Source organism: Cucurbita maxima, unplaced genomic scaffold, assembly GCF_002738345.1.
Source record: "Cucurbita maxima cultivar Rimu unplaced genomic scaffold, Cmax_1.0 Cma_Scf00009, whole genome shotgun sequence".
Lineage (NCBI taxonomy): Eukaryota > Viridiplantae > Streptophyta > Magnoliopsida > Cucurbitales > Cucurbitaceae > Cucurbita > Cucurbita maxima.
The window spans coordinates 5,196,588-5,215,199 of record NW_019272025.1 but is presented as its reverse complement, the minus strand read 5'-3'; the positions used below and the strand labels follow the sequence as shown (position 1 = coordinate 5,215,199).

Genomic DNA, 18,612 nt, shown 5'->3' with positions numbered 1-18,612 from the left:
TTTTTTTTTTTTTTTTTTTTCTTTTCTTTTCTCTTTTTGGATGATGGAATATTTGTTTCTATTAATTGTATTTTATTCTTTTAACTGGTAGGTGTTTAAAGATACACTATTTTCAGCTTAATTTCCCTGCATAATTTAATTTTTTTTATTAATTTGTTAGATTTTTCAATTAATATTCTATAAACTTCTTTTTAATTTTTTACGCTAAATTTATTAAATTATATCTCTTGATTTTTAAATTGTAAGGATTGAATGTTAGCTTTTTTTTTTTTTTTAACAAATAAATAATATTTAATTTCAATAGAATAAAAATTTGCACAAAAATAAATTAAACCAATACACAGATTAAAATATATAACCTTACTATATTCATAACTTAAAAGAAAAAAAAAACAATTATTGTTTTCTCTTAAAATTTATTAATTTTTTTTAAACACATACTTTTTAATCTATTAAATGTTGTAAATTATTATTTTATTTACATAACAAGACACGTGAGTGAATATTACCTAGACATGTAATTATAAAATTTAATTTTATCAGTGGGTTGGATTTATCCAATGAATGGCTAAGATTTCATATCGAAATATTTTCATAATCCCAGCCAATAATTTAAAAGTTTTATTAAAAAAATCTAACAAACTTTTTTAGATTTTATATAATTCAATTTTTTAAATAAATAAAAAACTATGATTAATTAAAAACTATTTAAATTATTAGTCCATTATTTATTACAATTCTAGGTCACTTAAATCGAATATATATAATTATGTCATGTTTACTTCTCCTATTTTTAATTAGTTATTATAAGTTCTTGTGTTTTTTTAAAATGTTACGTGGAAATTTCAAATAAACTATTACGTGGAAATTTTATTTATTTATTTATAAGATATTCGGGATCATTTTATATAATTTGTTTTACACGAAAATAATAATAATAATAAAAGAAAAAGAAAATGACAGGTGAGAATTGGAACGTGAAATGATGAAATGGGTTTGGGGGTGTGGGGCCGGATATGGAACCTTTATAGGAATATGCTCGATCACGAGGCCACGGCTGCCACGTACGCTTCCTCACCAATCCACGTCATAGCTATTTTATAATACCATTAATTTACACGGTGCAATACGTTCCACGTAATTCATAGGCATTGCCGTCCGTTGGGCAGCTGGACGGCTAGGGCAATATTGCATTAAAAATACGAAAAAGGCTGACTGTGTCGTCATTGCTGCCGTTAAACCGAATTAGTGCGTTTATTAAAACATGCTTAATTATATTAAGTAAAGATTAATTTCTCCTTTTAAGCTTAGTTAAAAACAAGTTGGCCTTTTATTTTAAACCCCATGCACGTTATTATATAAAAGGCGGTCAATAGTCCTTCCCAAATGTAATGTAATTATTACTAAGCTTACCTCTACCCCAATTTGAAAAGTAAGCTTCAAAGTGACGTACCCGAGCACTAAATGGATGGGCAGTTGAGTGACAAGTCATTTGGATATCAATTAGACCTTGCTTCCGTGAACTATTCAACGTCATCTATTGAATCGAAAGACGATTCAAACATTCTTGTCTCGTGCATGCACACTATAGAGTATCACTTAATTTTCTTTGTAAACACAGTCACGTAAATCTTGAAAAATATACTGAAGGATGAAAGTTTCAACACCATGAATGGCAAAAATAATTTTTTTTTTTGTAACAACTTAAGTCTTATGCTAACCGATATTATTGTGTTTTGTTCTTCTCTCCAACCAACATAGGATCTCACAATATACTTATTCAAAATCCAGCGTTTTGTTGTCATATCATTCGATATCTGGTTCTGATGTCACAGTGATAGCACTATGAGAGGCGGCTAGAGGAAAGAGGGTGTGGCGTGTTGCTTTTGTTGGGCAAGCAACTTTGAAAGGATTCCCAATTAAATTTAAATGTCGGCGGGCGTGTCTTGGGTTTGAATTGTTTTTGGTCTTAAGATTTCGCTATCAATCAAAGCTAGTGGGCAACCAGGGAAGCTGGCATGAAAAAGAGAAATGTCCTCTTCAATATCATACACGCCCACTTGATTTCTTATAAAACCATCAACTATATCCATTTATAAATTATTTGCCTCCTACTTTATGTCGCACGTTAGATGAACATTTTTCACAATGGTATCATATTGTCCACTTCCAAAAGGTCTCATAGTATTTCTTGATTATAAACTCACGACTATTCTCTAAATTAGCCGATATGAGACTTTCATCCAACACTTCTCTTTGAACAAAGTACGCCTCCCCTTAATCGAAGTGTTCTATTGGAGTCTTAGTCATTTTCTATTATGCATTCGAGACTCACAATACTTTGTTCGACATTTGAGGATTTAATTAACATGGCTAAATTTAAGGCATGACTATAATACTATGTTAGATGAACACGACTCTACACAATAATATGATATTGTCCACTTTGAGCACAAACTCTTTTGTTTTGTTTCATACCATTTTAGATTTCAAACTTTTTCTATAGCAAAATTGTTTTTATAAGATTCCATTTTCAAGAAAAAACTATAAATATAAAATATCACAAAATAAATAAATAAATATTTTATACTACAATCACATTAATGATATCTTGTTGTTATTTTTACTATATTTTGTTAGTTTTTTTATATTATAACTAAGCTCTAAATGTTGAATATATAGACATAAAATTATATATCGACAAAAATATCGAAATTTAAAATTTCTATAAGAATAATAGCAATAAGTTCATTGGAATTTTTCCCTTTTTTCTTGCACGTTGAAAGTTTGACCAGGAATGAAGAACCTCCATAACGGCCTGAGATGTATGTAAGTTGGGCCTATTGGGCCACGCCTTGAGGTCTCGTCAAGGCCCATTATGAATTTACATTCGCTCGCGTTTAGTATAAAAATTTTAAGCCATTCGAGGATTAAATTTGATTAATATTAATATTATTATTATATTTTAAAATTTTATTACGATGATGGGCAGACTTGGTTAATATTATTATTATTATTATTATTAGTTGGGAGTAAAAAAAAAAAAAAAAAAAAAAAAAAAAAAGAAAAAAAAAAAGTAAAATAGGTATAAGATGGAAATGGAGTGGGCATTTTAGGGAATAAAAAAAGTAGAATGAAGTGGGATGACGCAATAAGTAATGATGACTTCACGGGCTCTTAATTCTCCATATTCAAAATCTGTCAGTAAGGCACTCAAGTATATGCAATTAAACCTCCCTTTACTGTCACTTTCTCAGTGCCCTCCCCTCTTTTATTTTTACTTCCAAATTTACTCCTCCATCTTTCTTATATTTATACTTTTTACCCTATTTTTCTTACCAAAAACCCCCTGAGATTTCTTGTTTTATTAAAAAGAACTAGGTTTAATTATGAAAAGTTAATAGTGAAGTCAAACCCCCACATTCAAAGATTCCAAACAGTCAAACACTAATTAATAGGGAGAAAGCAGAGGATTATTTCTTTTTTAAATAAAGGGGGTGGTAATATTGTAATAATTTAGAAAGATGGGGGCATTTAAAAGAGTAAGGAGAATAATAAATGTAAGAAGGGCCACATGAGATTGACCATACATTGGAGCAGTATTGTATTCTGAAGATCTCTGCCGCTGCAATGGCTATGAAGGTAATAATTACATAGGAAATGGGAAGAGTTTTTTTTTTTTTTTTTTTTTATAATTTATTTTTTAAAGAAATTATTATTTGTGGAAATTTGCCATTGTACCCTTTTGGGTAAAAAAATAAATAAAAATAGTTGTCAGAAAATGGGTATAGAGTTTGATGAAAAGAACTATTTGCAGCAAAGTCCCTAGGGTTTTGTTTATTTTATTTCTGATTCCCCAGAGAGAAAAATAGTGATTTTAGAGACAGAAAGCACTTTTTGAATGGTCAAAATCTGTATTTTTCTCTTTTCTTTTTTGTTGATAACAACCAATAAATGGGTCTTACTGCTTTGCCAATTTCCTGTTACATTTTCCTATTTAGTGAAAGTACTTTTTTATTTTTATTATTATTTTTTTATTTTTTTATTATTTTTAAAAAATTAACGAACAGTCAGCCTCCCATGTTGTTGTTTTCAATAGTTTGCAATAAATATAAATGTTTTGTTTGTGGAAAACTTTTTGGTTGTTTTTTCCTTTGTTATGAAAGTTTGAGATTTCAAATTTTGAAATTTAAATATTTTTGTAAATAATTTCATTTACATATTTACAGCCTTGAAACTACGTCGTTTTCTAACATAAATGGTACATTTTCACTGTGGGAAATTATGGGCTTCCAGACCACAAAATAACATATTTTAATAATTTTTTTAATCAATTGTTATCCAATATCTTTATAATTAAAAATATAGGTTAGAAAATTAATAAACATGCAAAATTTTATTACACATTTAAAAAAAAAGTAAGATGATAATAATTTTTAATTTTTAAATAAATAAATTACATTTGCATTGAAAAAAAATAATAATAAGAGAGAGAGAGAGAGAGAGAGAGAGAGAGGCATTTGACATTGAATAGGTAACGTTGAATCCCAAGAAAACAAACTCTCACCATCCATCCTGTCCCCTTCCTATGTGGAAAACGACACATCGATAGCATTTTCCATTAAAAACACCCAATTATACCCTCTCCTCTCTCTTCCCATCTGATTATAAATAACCCCTAACCTCCCCCTTCCTCTCCCATCATGGCACTGTTCAACCTCTCCTCCACCCCTTCTTTCTCTCCCCATCTCTCCGCCCACCTCCTCCTTCCTCCTCCCATGGCTGACCCTCTCCCTCTCTCCCCAAACCCTACACCTCCCTTTTGATGCAACTCTCGGCCGTATCTCTCCTGAGCTTTTCTTGCTTTACGTCTTTTTTTTTTCCTTTTCAATCCACGAAAATTGTTCAAATTTTTCTTGACCTTGCAAGTCCATCCATTTATCTTCGTGGGTCGAGCTCACTTTTTGCACCCGCCGAGTCGTTTTCATGCAAGTGTTTAGGACTTCAATCGTGGATGTTTTAATTTTCTGTCTATTCCTCCTGAGCTTGTAAACCTATGTTATATATTGTATAACTAGTTTATGTTGTATTCTTCTCTCTACCTCCATTGTTGTTATATTATACCTATGTTTTGGCTAATAAAAGCTTTAATTTCTTCTTCATGCTCAATGTAAGAGACTACTTTAATTAAATTATTAAAAATAATTCCATACACCATTAATCCACTCAATATTACATTTTCTTTATAATTATTTTTTATTATAGAACTATTTTCGTCTTTCAATTCTAGTGTTTGTTGAATTTTTCTAATTTAATTTAAATTTCATCTTCAAATTAAAATTGGATACTTCTGTTTAAGATATAATAATTTTATTTAATTTAAAAATGAATAACGAGACACCTACTTCGTTGGGCTGAATGATATTACTTGGGCTCTCATTCTACGAAAATTTGGGCCTGAAGCCCATGACAACCTTCTATTTCCGGTTCACGTTTATTGGGCCTTATGGACCGTCTCGTGAAATTGCTTCCTTTTTATTTTTCCGCACGTGGGAGTTCTTGTTTTCATTATTGTTTTTTTCCATAAAAATTTTATTTTACGATTAAATTTAAATATATATATATATATTTTTTTTTATAATTGTCTACATTTATAGTTAATACCCAATAAATCTTTAAATTAGTCCTTACTAGCTTGATTTAATTTTTATTAAAATTGATAAAAGTAATAATGATATTGTCATTTAAAATAAATAGAAAAAAATATAAAAATGTAAATGTACTTTTGTATATTGATAGACATCTAATTTCATTTATTGAAATTACTAAAAAGTATATAAACTAAAATATAATAAATTTAAATATACGTGAAATTAACTTATTCTAATATATTTTAAATATTAGTAGCTTACTTAGCACACTTTTGATATACTAAAATATGGTTATTGATTGAGTTTTACAAGCTTGTTTCATAATTGGTAAACATTTTGTTTTAATAAATATTTAAAAATCATCTATAGACGTTCACATTTGAGGCTACCAAAATTTCATTAACATATTAATTATAATTTAGACTGTAATTAATTAGATTATTATTGTGATTAATCAGTCACGTGAACATAAGTAGAAAAAAGAAACCAAATCTCTATTGTCCCACGTGGCGGGCTGACAGTCAACATAAGATTTGGAATAAGAAGCTCAACACAAATAACGTATAAACCAGAACGACGTCGTTGGCGGCAATGATCGCGTGGGGCGTTGTGGCCTTCACAGACTATCATGGGTCCCACTCTCCACCTTCGGTCCTTCCCTTCTCTCCTTCTCTTTGCCTCCCCCTTCCTCTCTCTCTCTCTCTCCTACTTCGCTCTCATTCAGACAACTCGTTCCTCAGAAAGGTAGATGGACGAAGGATCAACCGGAGCCTTGGTTCCGGCGGTGAAGACGGAGCCTCTGTCTTCGACGATTTCAGCGCCGTCAATTCCCGATTGCTCACTCGCGGAGCTCGACACTGTCGGCGAAGCTTCAGCTCAGTTGGATAAGGACTTCCTCTGCCCGATTTGCATGCAGATCATTAGGGATGCGTTCCTCACTGCCTGCGGCCACAGTTTCTGCTATATGTGCATCATCACTCATCTCCGCAACAAGAGCGATTGCCCTTGCTGTGCTCAACATCTCACCTCCGTCCAGCTGTTTCCTAACTTCTTGCTTGACAAGGTTTGTTTTCTTTAATTCACTTCTTATTTCGAGTTTTTATGCACCGTTTGTTGCGATTGATGACTTTATACTGTGCTTTGGGTTAATTTTCGTTCTTGCTTTCGGTCTTGATGAAATTCCCAAACTATTTACGAAAATTGTGAACAAATGTCCCGGCAAGGTCTGAGATAGGAAACATTCGATCATTATACTTATATTGTGCTGTTTATGTGCCTTGATTTTTTTGTGCTTATAGCTTATACAATCAGTTACTAGACAATGAATAAGATTACTAGTTTTGTCGACCTTTTCTCTTCGAATTATTTTAGTAATTTTTGTCTTACAAATCTTACTAAGTCTTTTTTTCCTTTTTATTTTTATTTTTATTTTTTATTGATTCGTCTATATAGATTTATAGCATTACTACGTTACTTAAGCCTATTTTTCATACTTGGAGTGGCTTAGTTAAGATTCCAGTTAAGTGTACTATATATCTTATAAAGCAATGTAAGATATTAACTCTTCGATGTGCGGATTGTGTTTTATTAGCCTATAAGAAAATTTGGGTCTCTCTACAGAATTAGACGCTGTACATAACAATGTGATGATCTGAATGTTTGAAATACGAAGCTCCCTTGTAGAATCATCTAAGAATGATCATTGACCCAAACTAGGTAGTGAATTTGCAATCACTGATGCCGATTTCTAATGGAAGTTTAGTTCAGTGAAAATAATAGCTTCCTAAATTTTAATGCCTTTGCCAATGAGTTGAACTTTATTTCCATGTAGTCATATCCTCCTCTCATATTGAGAAACCCTCTGTTATTGATACTTTTTATTTTTTGGCGTGCGTGTTTTCTCTATTAATATTCTTGATTAATTTCATTGGCGATGCAGTTTAAGCATTGAACTTTATAATATTTATAGCAAACATTAAAATGTTGTAATTTTATGAAGCATGTATATAGATGCCAATCTCATTCTACTACTTTTAGTGCTGAAGTACAATTGAAATCTGTGCAGTCATTTTCTTTTGATTCTTCATATTGATATGGTTTTTCTTTTACTTTCCTAATCAAAATGATTATTCTTTTATAATTATTAGAATAATATTTTATCAGATAAATATGCTTAATTCTATGTCTATTCATCTACTTTAACCAAAAATTAGTTCTAGTAATCTAATGTATGCATATTAGTGAACAGACATGGACATCTTTGTTTTGAAATGATTGATTTGAAAATGCAGCTGATCATGATACGGTTTCTCTGTACCACATTGTAGCTACTGAAGAAGACGTCTGCTCATCAAATAGCAAAAACTGCAACCCCCATTGAACTTTTTCGCCGTGCTTTACAAGAGGTTAGTCAACAAGGCCCAACTACATCTGATTTGCATTTGCATAAATTTTAAATTGGAAGTATTATTTAATATCTTAGCAACTATGGTCTCAATTTACACCTTTGCGTGCCTATGAACAGAAAATGTTTCTGAATTGTTGGGCTTCTGTGATATTAGTTGTATTCAGGTTTTGTACTTCATGTGTTTCAAATTATTCATTATGGAGCAATGGTAAGCGTTATAGTGTTCTTATTTTCTTGCTAGGGCTGTGATGTATCAATTAAGGAGTTGGATTCCCTCTTGTCAATGCTTTCTGAGAAGAAGAGAAAGATGGAACAAGAAGAATCTGATAGAAATATGAATATATTAACAGATTTCTTACATATCCTGAGGAAGCAAAAAGTTAGCGAGCTCAATGAGGTATTTTTCCTCTAGTTCAGTAATATCTTTTGAATGTTGTCAGTATTGACGATGCTGTTTAAAATTGACTATTGCATTTCACATTATTTAACCATTTTCTATTTGGGCATTTTGAACTTCGGCTTGTGAAATGTACTTGCCTTTTTTATCAATTAATAAATCATATGTGATTAGTTGTAGTTGTGGTATATGATTATTGTAGACCTCCAGTAGTCCATACCAATGTGTGAGGTGCAAAAAGGTATTTTTGGGTTAGAGTTAGAAGAGAGAATTTGTTTTTTGAACTCACTACCAGGAGGGCATGAGGTAAGCAATCATCTAGAAGGAAGTTTTAGCAAATGGTCATGGATACCTGTGCACTGATAACCTGTATTTAAGAAAAACTTTCTAATTGGTTTTGGTTTTTTCAGCTCAATATCTATGTGATCATTTATCTAATTATTCTCTTCATAACTATTTTGACAGGTGCAAACTGATCTTCAGTTTATTAAGGCGGACATAAGTGCAGTGGAGAGACATAGGATGGAACTTTATTGTGCAAGGGACAGGTATTCTATGAAGCTACATATGGCTGGAGATGATATGAAAGCTAGAGAACCTTGGTCGTCATTAACAGATAAGAGAAATGATGGGCCTACCTCTACTTCTTTGAACACCTGGGGTGTTGTATCTGCTGGAAATTTTCAAAATAAGAAAGCAGATTCAAGGAGTCAAGTCAGCACTTATGGACTCTACAGAAAGGATGCATTAAATAGGCCAGAACCACAAGCGAATCATACTGGTCTTTCTGTTGCAAGGAAAAAACGGGTCCATGCTCAGGTTTTGTTTGACATGTTTCATTCTTCAATATATACCTCTGAGTTCATCCATTCTCGCTGCATAGTTATTTCCAGTTCTCGATATTCAATGTTAGTGGTTAGATTAAATAAGTATGTTATAGGAGTAGACACGTGATGAAGGAGAGTGGGGAAGAAGATGTTGTTACAAATTAGTTAGAAGTGGGCCCAAGGAAGGTGCGTGTGTGGGCAGTGCGTTCATGTTTATAGGGGGAGGAAGATAGCTGTGAGGGGTATCTTTTTGCAAAGAATTTTATGAGGTTTTCTTGTGGGAGAGAGGGGAAGCCCTAGAATTCTATCCTTGACAGTGTACCCTTGTTGATAAACAAACTCGGTTCTTATGATTCTTCATTCTCCATAAAATGAGTTTATACAATCTCAATATTTCTATTTGTTGTTCAGTCACAGGGGCTAAAGAATTCAGTTAATATAATAGGAAATTGGGCCTTGAGTTTGGAGGGAATCCTGCCTTCTTTTTGGTAACTGGTCGGAAAAAATCCAGAGGAAACAATATCATTTCATTGATTGAATGAAATTACAGAATAGAGGATATCCCGTGCAATGGATTACAAAAAAACTATTCCAATGGGATAAAAAGGAAGGATGAACCATAATTACAAAAGTAGGCTAATTTTACACCGAGATAAACAAGTAATAGAAGAGAAGAGCTTGGTTATCTGTTCTTGATCAGTAAATAAATGTAAGTTTCTTTCAAACCATTAATGCCATAAGAAAGCCTAAATGAAGTTAAGCCAAAGGATCTTCTTCCCTTTCTTGAATGGATCCCAATAAGCTTAACAGAGAGCAAGTCCCCAATACTACTCCTAAAGGCAGCATGCCAACTAAAAACCTTCAGGATGAAGTCTCCCCCCCCCCCCCCCCCAAAAAAAAAAAAAAAACCGGCCAAAAGACGCGAGATGAAGAGGAGGTGGCCGTGGGATTCTTCATCTTCTTTGCATAGGGAACAACAGCTAGGAGATATATTTAACCATGGCGATCTTCTTTGTAGCCTGTCATAAGTATTTAAGCAGGATAGACTGAGTTCCCAAAGGATAATTTTCACCTTCCTTGGATAGTTCCCTTTCCAAATAGAGTGGTATGGGTCTTGTTGCTTTGATCATCAGCTAATGATAGAAATAGAGAGAGTTTTCAACGAAAAAACCTTATTCCTATCTAATTTTTGAAGCGCAATCAAGGGTGTCAGATTTGATGAGACTGAAAAGATGTCTAGAAAATTATTGTGGAAAGACAGTACTGAGGTAAAGCAAAGTATCTTGTTAATTTGCAAAATTGTTTCTCCCCCTATGATTAAATCAGGCCCAAAAGCGACTTAGGAATAAGGAGTTGGTCTCAAAATAGCTATGGAGGGTCTGAGGGAGAATTGTTCTCTTTAGCACTAGTCGATTATTAGATAATTCCTTATCATGTTTCAGACCAGGAAATAAGAACACAGTGAGGTTTGGGAGGACCCTTGGCTGCATGGAAACCCTCTTGCGACATACATATGCCATCTCTTGCACTAAAATTGTGAGATCCCACATCGGTTGGGAAGGAAAACAAAAATTCTTTATAAAAGTATGGAAACTTCTCCCTAGTAGACATGTTTTAAAAACCTTGAGGGAAAGCCCGAAAGGGTAAGTCCAAAGAGGACAATATCTGCTAGCGGTGGGCTTGAGCTGTTACAAATGGTATCAGAGCCAGACATCGGGCGATGTGCCAGTGAGGAGGTTGAATCCCAAAGGGGGTGGACATGAGGCAGTGTGCCAGCAAGGACGCTAGGCCCCAAAGGGGGGTGGACACAAGGCAGCATACTAGCAAGGACACTGGGCCCCGAAGGAGGGTGGACACGTGGCAGTGTGCCAACAAGGACGATGGGCCTCGAAGGGGGGGGGGGGGGGGGGGGGGGGTCCCACATCGATTGGAGAAGGGAACAAGTGCCAGTGAGGACGTTGGGCCCCCGAAGGGGGGTGGATTGTGAGATCCCANGGGGGGGGGGGGTGGATTGGGGGGTCCCACATCGATTGGAGAAGGGAACAAGTGCCAGTGAGGACGTTGGGCCCCCGAAGGGGGGTGGATTGTGAGATCCCACATCGGTTGGAGAGAAGAACAAAGCATTATTTATAAGGGTGTGGAAACCTCTCCCTAGCATACGCGTTTTAAAAACCTTGAGTGGAAGCCTGAAAGTGAAAGCCCAAAGAGGACAATATCGGTTAGCAGTGGGTGGGCTTGGGCTTAGGCTTAGGCTGCTACAAAAATCCATTTAATTGGAGACTGGTGGGATACAGGGATTATTTCAAGTTTGAAAAGGAAATCTGGAATACAGGTTTAACTCAGCATGGAGCCACGGGCTTTCAACTAAAGATATGGTGGAAGAAATTACACATGATCCTAAGAATGAGAAGGAAAACCTGGAATTCCGTTGGATACTGTCTTTATTTCTGGTTTATTTGAAGGAAGGAAGAATCTTAGCATTATGATGAACATAGGGAGTTTGATGAGCATTTTGACCAAGTTGTTTTGTTATTTTGAATTGGTGAATCCTCTTGAATTTTTTGGTTACTCCCTTTCTTGTCTATGTGGATTTGATTAAACTCTTTTGGCTTGTCATGATAGTTATCACTTTTCGTTCACTTTAATGGAAGTTATTTCTCTTTAAAAAAAAAAAAAAGAGAGAGAGAGAGAGGGAAAGAAAAAAGAAAATCTGTTTCTTGGGCTCCGGTTTATGGCTTTTTGGTTGCTACACATTTTGTCAAATAAAAATCACAACAGCAAAATGTAAACCAAGAGACCAAATATTTATCCTCCTCTGATTTTGACTTCAAATCATAGCAGCTCTATGATTCCACCATAACAAATTTTAGAATGTTTCTCTCTCCTTTTTTCTCCCTTTTCGATTGATGATTGGTAGTATATGAATGGTGGGGAACTTGGGTTTCTTCAGAGCTTTGTATTGCATGGTTCTATTGCTTGGGCTTTTTTTGGTCCAAGTTTCCTCTTATCTTTCTTTTAATGGAGTTTACTTTTGCATCTTCTTCTCTATTTTCTTTCCTTCCTTTCTTCTTCCTCTTCTTCGCTATTATTTTTCTTCTGATTCTAGTTCCTTCCGTGGCTTCAGTTCAATGACCTACAAGAATGTTATCTGCAAAAGCGACGTCAGCTGCCAAATCAACTGCTAGACCAGCAGGAAAAGGATAAAAATGTTATACACAGAGAAGGATATACTGCAGGCCTTTCAGATTTTCAATCAGTATTGACTACCTTCACGCGATACAGGTAGGAAGGCTGATGTAGGCTATTGTCACTTAAGTGAATTGTATATATTTGGTGCAAACTATGGCAAAAATTTCAGACATGACTAACATAATGTAACTTCTTTCTGTTGAATAAATAGTCGCTTGAGAGTCATTGCTGAACTTAGACATGGAGATATATTTCACTCCACCAACATAGTATCAAGGTGAGGGAGGCAGCCGGCTGTCAAGAATTTCTGAAATTTAATTTCATTAGTGACAAAGCAAATTGAATCTGGAATTTTGTCATATAATTGAGATTGTTCATCAGGATTATTGCTGTTACTACAGCATGTTCCTCAAGTTTCCTTGAGTTGATTGTTTGGTTTTATCATATTTCAGCATTGAATTTGACCGAGATGATGAATTATTCGCTACTGCTGGAGTTTCTCGATGCATAAAAGTGTTCGACTTCTCTTCGGTAATGTCTATGTTTAGATGCCTTTACTCATTGATTTTTTGTCTTGTGATGTTCCTCCTAATCATTCTCTGTATTCAGTGAACATGTCAAATCCTAGCCCCTAATTATTTTCTAGCTATTAGCACACACTATGGTTGATTTGGTAAAAGTATTGCCATAATATGATCTTTCTCTCCACATAACAATTACTGTGACGCCCGAGTATAGGAGGGGTACATGAATGAACCAAGACCACATCTAGAAGAGAGCGATATTGAGGATAGGATGATCAAGAAAGGCTTAAAAGAATTAAAATTCACTACCTATACCAACAAGGTGCACCTTCCTTTTCGATGGATCAATCATAGGAACTCCATGGTTAAATGTGCTTTACTTGAAGCAATTCTATGTTGGGTAATCTCTTGGGAATTTTCCTAGGATGCATGTGAGTGATGACAAAGCATGTTGGAAGGACTTGTGTTGGTCTGTGGGGATAGTGTTCATTCTTAGAAGCAAGGAGTAAGTAATATGGCTATGTCATAGGGGATGCATGGGAATGTTGGGGTCACTCAGGTGTTGAATCCGGATTTTGTATCCTGATCCAAATCCTAGGAATGGACCATTATAAATGGTATCAGAGTGGTATTTCTCCCAGTAAGATATGGTTCGGGGGCGAATCAAGGCGGAAGCTAATGAGCATGTGAGACCCGAGTAGAGATAGAGTACATGAATGAACTATGACCACATCTGGATGAGAGTTATCCTGAGAATAGAAGTGCACATTCCTTTTCGGTAGCTCAATCATAGGAACTCTATGGTTAAGCATGCTTTACTTACCACAATTTTACGTTGGGTGACCTCTGAGGAATTTTCTTAGGATGCATGTGAGTGAGGGCATAGCATATTGGAAGGGCCTGTGTTGGTCTGTGAGGATAATCTTCACTCTTAGGAGCAAGAAGTAAGTAATGTGATTATGTTGCAAGGTAATGTCAGGGTCATCAGGTGCTGAATCCGAATTTCGAATTCTAGGCATGAGTCGTTACCGTTATTGACGTAATTTATAAGGAATTTGTATCAATAATGATTTAAAGAACGGGGTTTTGGAGTTGATTAACCCTTGTTTGGTGAGAGCTTGTCGGTGGACTATGATTGCTGTACTTCGGTCATTTTATGGTACCAATGATGATGATGATGAAAGGTCTATTTATGAAGCTATGCAGCTTTTCTATGACCTTCGTAACCTTCTTGCTGTTTTTTTATAGGTTGTAAATGAATCTACTGATGTCCACTGTCCTATAGTGGAAATGTCAACACGTGCAAAACTAAGTTGTTTGAGTTGGAACAAACTATCAAAAAACATTATAGCTAGCAGCGACTACGAGGGTGTGGTAACAGTTTGGGATGTAAATAGAGGGCAGGTAAATTATAACCACATGGTTTCTTATATTTAACATTTACTACTTTTCTCTTATCCGATCAGGAGTTTATACTAGAATAGCTTACTTGTCTAACATTGTGTCTCAGAGTGTGTTGGAGTATGAAGAGCATGAAAAACGTGCTTGGAGTGTTGATTTTTCATGTACCGAACCGTCAAGGTTGGTGTCTGGTAGTGATGATTGCAAGGTACTTTTTTATTTATTGTAGAAAATTATTTGTTCATGGTTGTATGCAAACAGGGTGTTGTGTATTTTTAAAGATAAAATAGTTCACTATATGCTTCAAAATAGATGTGGATTGTAGATTATGAGATTCTTCTTGATGTACTCTTAGTGTAGCATCATTATTTGATTGTGTCATCTTCTTGCTGCTTCCATTTCCTTGCAAAAACATTGGCATTATAGGCTGCTGAAAAATCTGTGTTCCTCATTTATCTGCATTTTCAAACACATTTATATGCACAACAGATGTTTGGATTTTAACTGTTTTTTTTAATTAAAAAGTAAAGATCAAGTTTTGTTCTGTCAGCTTGATCGTTATTCATTTGAAAAAGGATAAAAGTGCCCTTAAATCGACCCAGTCAAAATAAAAGTTTGTGATTGTCAATGTTTTCAATCAATTAACAGCCTTTGGCGTATGAACTATTGAAAAATCAGGGGTACACCATGCATTCAAATCATATGGACAAGATAGAAACTACATAAATAAATAAATAAACATTAGAGATCATGATTGTAATCTTTTTCACCCAAAAAAAAAGGGAAGGAAAGGAAGCAATATATGGACACCTGGTGTGTGAACAAAATTCTGCTTGAGATACGAATACCCTTTGTCACTTTATTATGGTAGGAGCCTCTTTGTGAACAAATAACTAGTATCTAGTTTGAAATGGTGTCCTGTGTCTGGTTTTATTAGTCTCTTATTTGTTCAAATTTTCTACAAACTTTGTAGCAAATTAAATATGTTTTTCAACCGATACCTAGCATTTGGCATGTTCAAAATGTATCATTCTCACAACATCCTCGTACCTTTCCCTTCTTCAGTTAACTTACCTTTCTCAAACCTACAACTTTGAGCCTTATCAAGAATTATTTTACTCAATTGGCCAATATTTAGTTTTAGGGCCAGGAGGATTTCCAGAGTAACTGTATCAGAATTTAAATGAAAGGTGAAATTTGGGCAGGACATATCTCAACTTGATAGCATTGTCCTAGTTGGGGTTGGGGGGCGGACAGACAAAATAAACTTGATTTTTAGTGGAATCTTATGATGGTTATGGGTTGACTGTTTCATAATGACTTGCTGCATCTGCTTTCAATTTAACATGCAGGTCAAAGTTTGGTGCATGAAGCAGGAGAACAGTGTCCTTGATATCGACATGAAGGCCAATATCTGTTGTGTCAAATTCAATCCTGGATCCAGCAATCACATTGCAGTATGCTCCTTCAATTTATTTTTCTGGAGTTTATTCTTGCCTTTTGCACTTGCTGTTGAAGTTCCTATTGGAGCATCACACTTCATTTCTGCTTAGGAATGTATCTATCTTTTGTCTATATTTGCTTATCATGCATCTTTTTGTTCTGTGATCGGATCATTTGCTCCATGGTTCCGGTTTGTTGTTGGTTCTTTAAAATAAATAATGAAAAGGGAGACTTGAGGCATGAAATCGTTGGCTATTCTTCAGGTTGGTTCAGCAGATCATAATATTCATTATTATGACCTAAGAAAAATCAGCCATCCACTTCACGTCTTCACTGGTCACAAGAAAGCTGTCTCATATGTAAAATTTTTATCGAACAGTGAGCTAGCCTCTGCATCTACAGACAGCACCTTACGATTGTGGGATGTAAAGGAAAATCTGCCAGTGAGTATATATATATATAATGCATGCATTCCAGTTTTAAAAAATTTGTTGAAGAATTGTCTGACTTCATCCATTTTGTTACGACAGGTTCGTACCTTTAGAGGTCATACAAATGAGAAAAACTTTGTTGGTCTCACAGTAAATAGAGAATACATTGCTTGTGGTAGTGAAACAAATGAAATCTTTGTTTACCACAAGGTTAGTTATATTCAAAACCGTGGTTCTCCATTCTTTATCCTAGAACTAACACAGGGTTTGCCTCTGTATCAGGAAATATCCAGACCTCTGACATGGCATAGATTTGGCTCACCAGATGCAGCCGATGTGGAGGATGATGTGGGATCTTATTTCATCAGTGCTGTTTGCTGGAAGAGTAACAGTCCTACTATCCTCACTGCTAACAGCCAGGGAACAATTAAGGTGCTGGTTCTTGCGGTTTAAGAAGTTCATTTGACCATTTAGGAATAGAAATTCTATAGAGATGCACGTTTAGCTCAATTGTATGTAATGTTCACAATAGTCCACGTGTTAGGAAAATACAACACAGATGGGTCTTTTTGAGTTAAGGTTACGTGTACCCATCTAAAACCTGGGTGGGGTATTTTATCCCTAGCCTTTGGTGACCATCTATTCCTCTATCCATACCCTATTTGTGATAGTCAATATTTCCTCGAACCAATCATTGCTCTGGAAGCCTGTGTTCTTTAAAATGGTTACAATGAACTTTAGGATGCCCTTGTACCCTGGAACAAGCTTTGAAATAGCATCTTCACTTGCAAATGAGTCTGACTTTGAAGTGAACGACAATGGAGAACATGGGGGGTAGTGTCTAGAGAGTGAGCCATTTGGTGGCATTGAGCCGTGAGACAGTGAGAGAAAGGACTGACTAACGCATCAGTCAAGTATTTGATGTCAATCTTATTAGACGGAGACTTCCAAACTTTAGAGCATATTTCACTCCAAAATATGGGAGTTTCTTGATCCTTTTTCTGTTTAGAATGTTCTTGATAATTACCAATAAACCACAAAGTAATCTCCAAAACAAAAACTATCTTGTGGGTGACAGTTTCTTTTTGGACGGGGTCAGCAACACAGTAAAATCCTGTACATTCGGATTCTGCAATTTAATGTCGAAATCATCATCCCATTTGTCAACCTTGCCCTCCCTTTGCGCTTGTAATCCTCCTTGATTTAGGCTTTAAAAACAAAATTAGGAATAGAATGTTTGGATGATTCGTGAGAAGCGGCAGCTAAGATACGTCATAGCCTGCTTTTGACTAGAAGCAATAAAGAGTTGTTGGATGACCCATTCCTATATCCTTTTGGTTATTTTGGTCTAAAGTTGAGGACCATAAATATTGAATATCCCTATAGTACCAAAAACTGTGGTTTGAAGGCGACCTTTATTATGAACTTTTTTTTTTTTTTTTTTAACCTTCAGCCATGATTTGAGTACTGCCTTCTGCTGCTTTACTTGACCTATTCATTTCAATAATTGATGTTTGCTTTAACTTCCTTGACCAACTGCCAACTGCCTGTCTTTTAACATTACCATGCTAATTATGCTTTTGTCAGCATCTTCCTCTTTCATCTCATTTTATACTTTAGTTCCTCCTTAATCTTTTTTCAATTTGATCATCCCCAAAAACCACCACTTTGAGATGGCTTGATGGGGAGAAAACTTTTGGTATTATTTAAATTTTAGGTATGAGTTTAGCCTAAAGTGTGTCGAATTCAAACCTCTAATACGAATAATTTCCAATTCGTTTGGCTAATAAAGTGTAGGCTTTGTGGAGTTTGAGATGAAGAAGTTTACGTTATTTGTAGATGGTTTGGTTCAATTTCTGTTTGGTCTTGGGAATTATGGTTTATAAAAGTTAAGTTTAAGTTTGAATCAAACATCATTTGTGTTCTCTTGTGAGGCAAATAAACTGTGAGAGTAAGGTGTGGGATTCGATATCATGGGATGTTAAAAGTAAAATTTTAACAAAATCCCACAAAACCTGCGAATGTTTTGACTTATTCCACCATTTGTTTCCTGTTTGTCCTTGCTAGCGTCGCCTTCTTTTTCCCTCTTTTAGATGATTACCCATTAAGCTCTATTTCCTTCTTTTAGGGAATTACCCATTAATGGGGGGTTTATAAAAGGAAACCCCATGTAATTGCTGGTGTATATTCATTTTATCTTCTAATTCAATAGCCATTAAAAGAGTTGGATTATCTCATTCTCCCACCCAAATTCTTATCTTCAGACCCCCTTTTTTTTTCTTTTTTCTTTTGTGTGTGTGTGTGTGTGTGTGTGTGTGTGTGTGTGTAAAAACAAAACAAAA

General features: G+C 34.9%; 1 protein-coding gene across 1 annotated transcript; it reads left to right on the top strand.

The window, feature by feature from the left end:
- The first annotated feature begins 6,294 nt into the window (after nt 1–6,294).
- On the top strand, nt 6,295–17,793 carry LOC111483827 (E3 ubiquitin-protein ligase COP1). The gene is made up of 13 exons (XM_023130161.1): nt 6,295–6,714; nt 7,979–8,056; nt 8,300–8,455; nt 8,921–9,274; nt 12,407–12,564; nt 12,683–12,748; nt 12,924–13,002; nt 14,244–14,399; nt 14,506–14,604; nt 15,749–15,853; nt 16,103–16,282; nt 16,370–16,480; nt 16,553–17,793. Exons 1-13 carry the CDS (start codon nt 6,400–6,402, stop codon nt 16,721–16,723), a joined length of 2,028 nt encoding a protein of 675 aa, XP_022985929.1. The 5' UTR covers nt 6,295–6,399; the 3' UTR covers nt 16,724–17,793.
- Nucleotides 17,794–18,612: the final 819 nt, after the last annotated feature.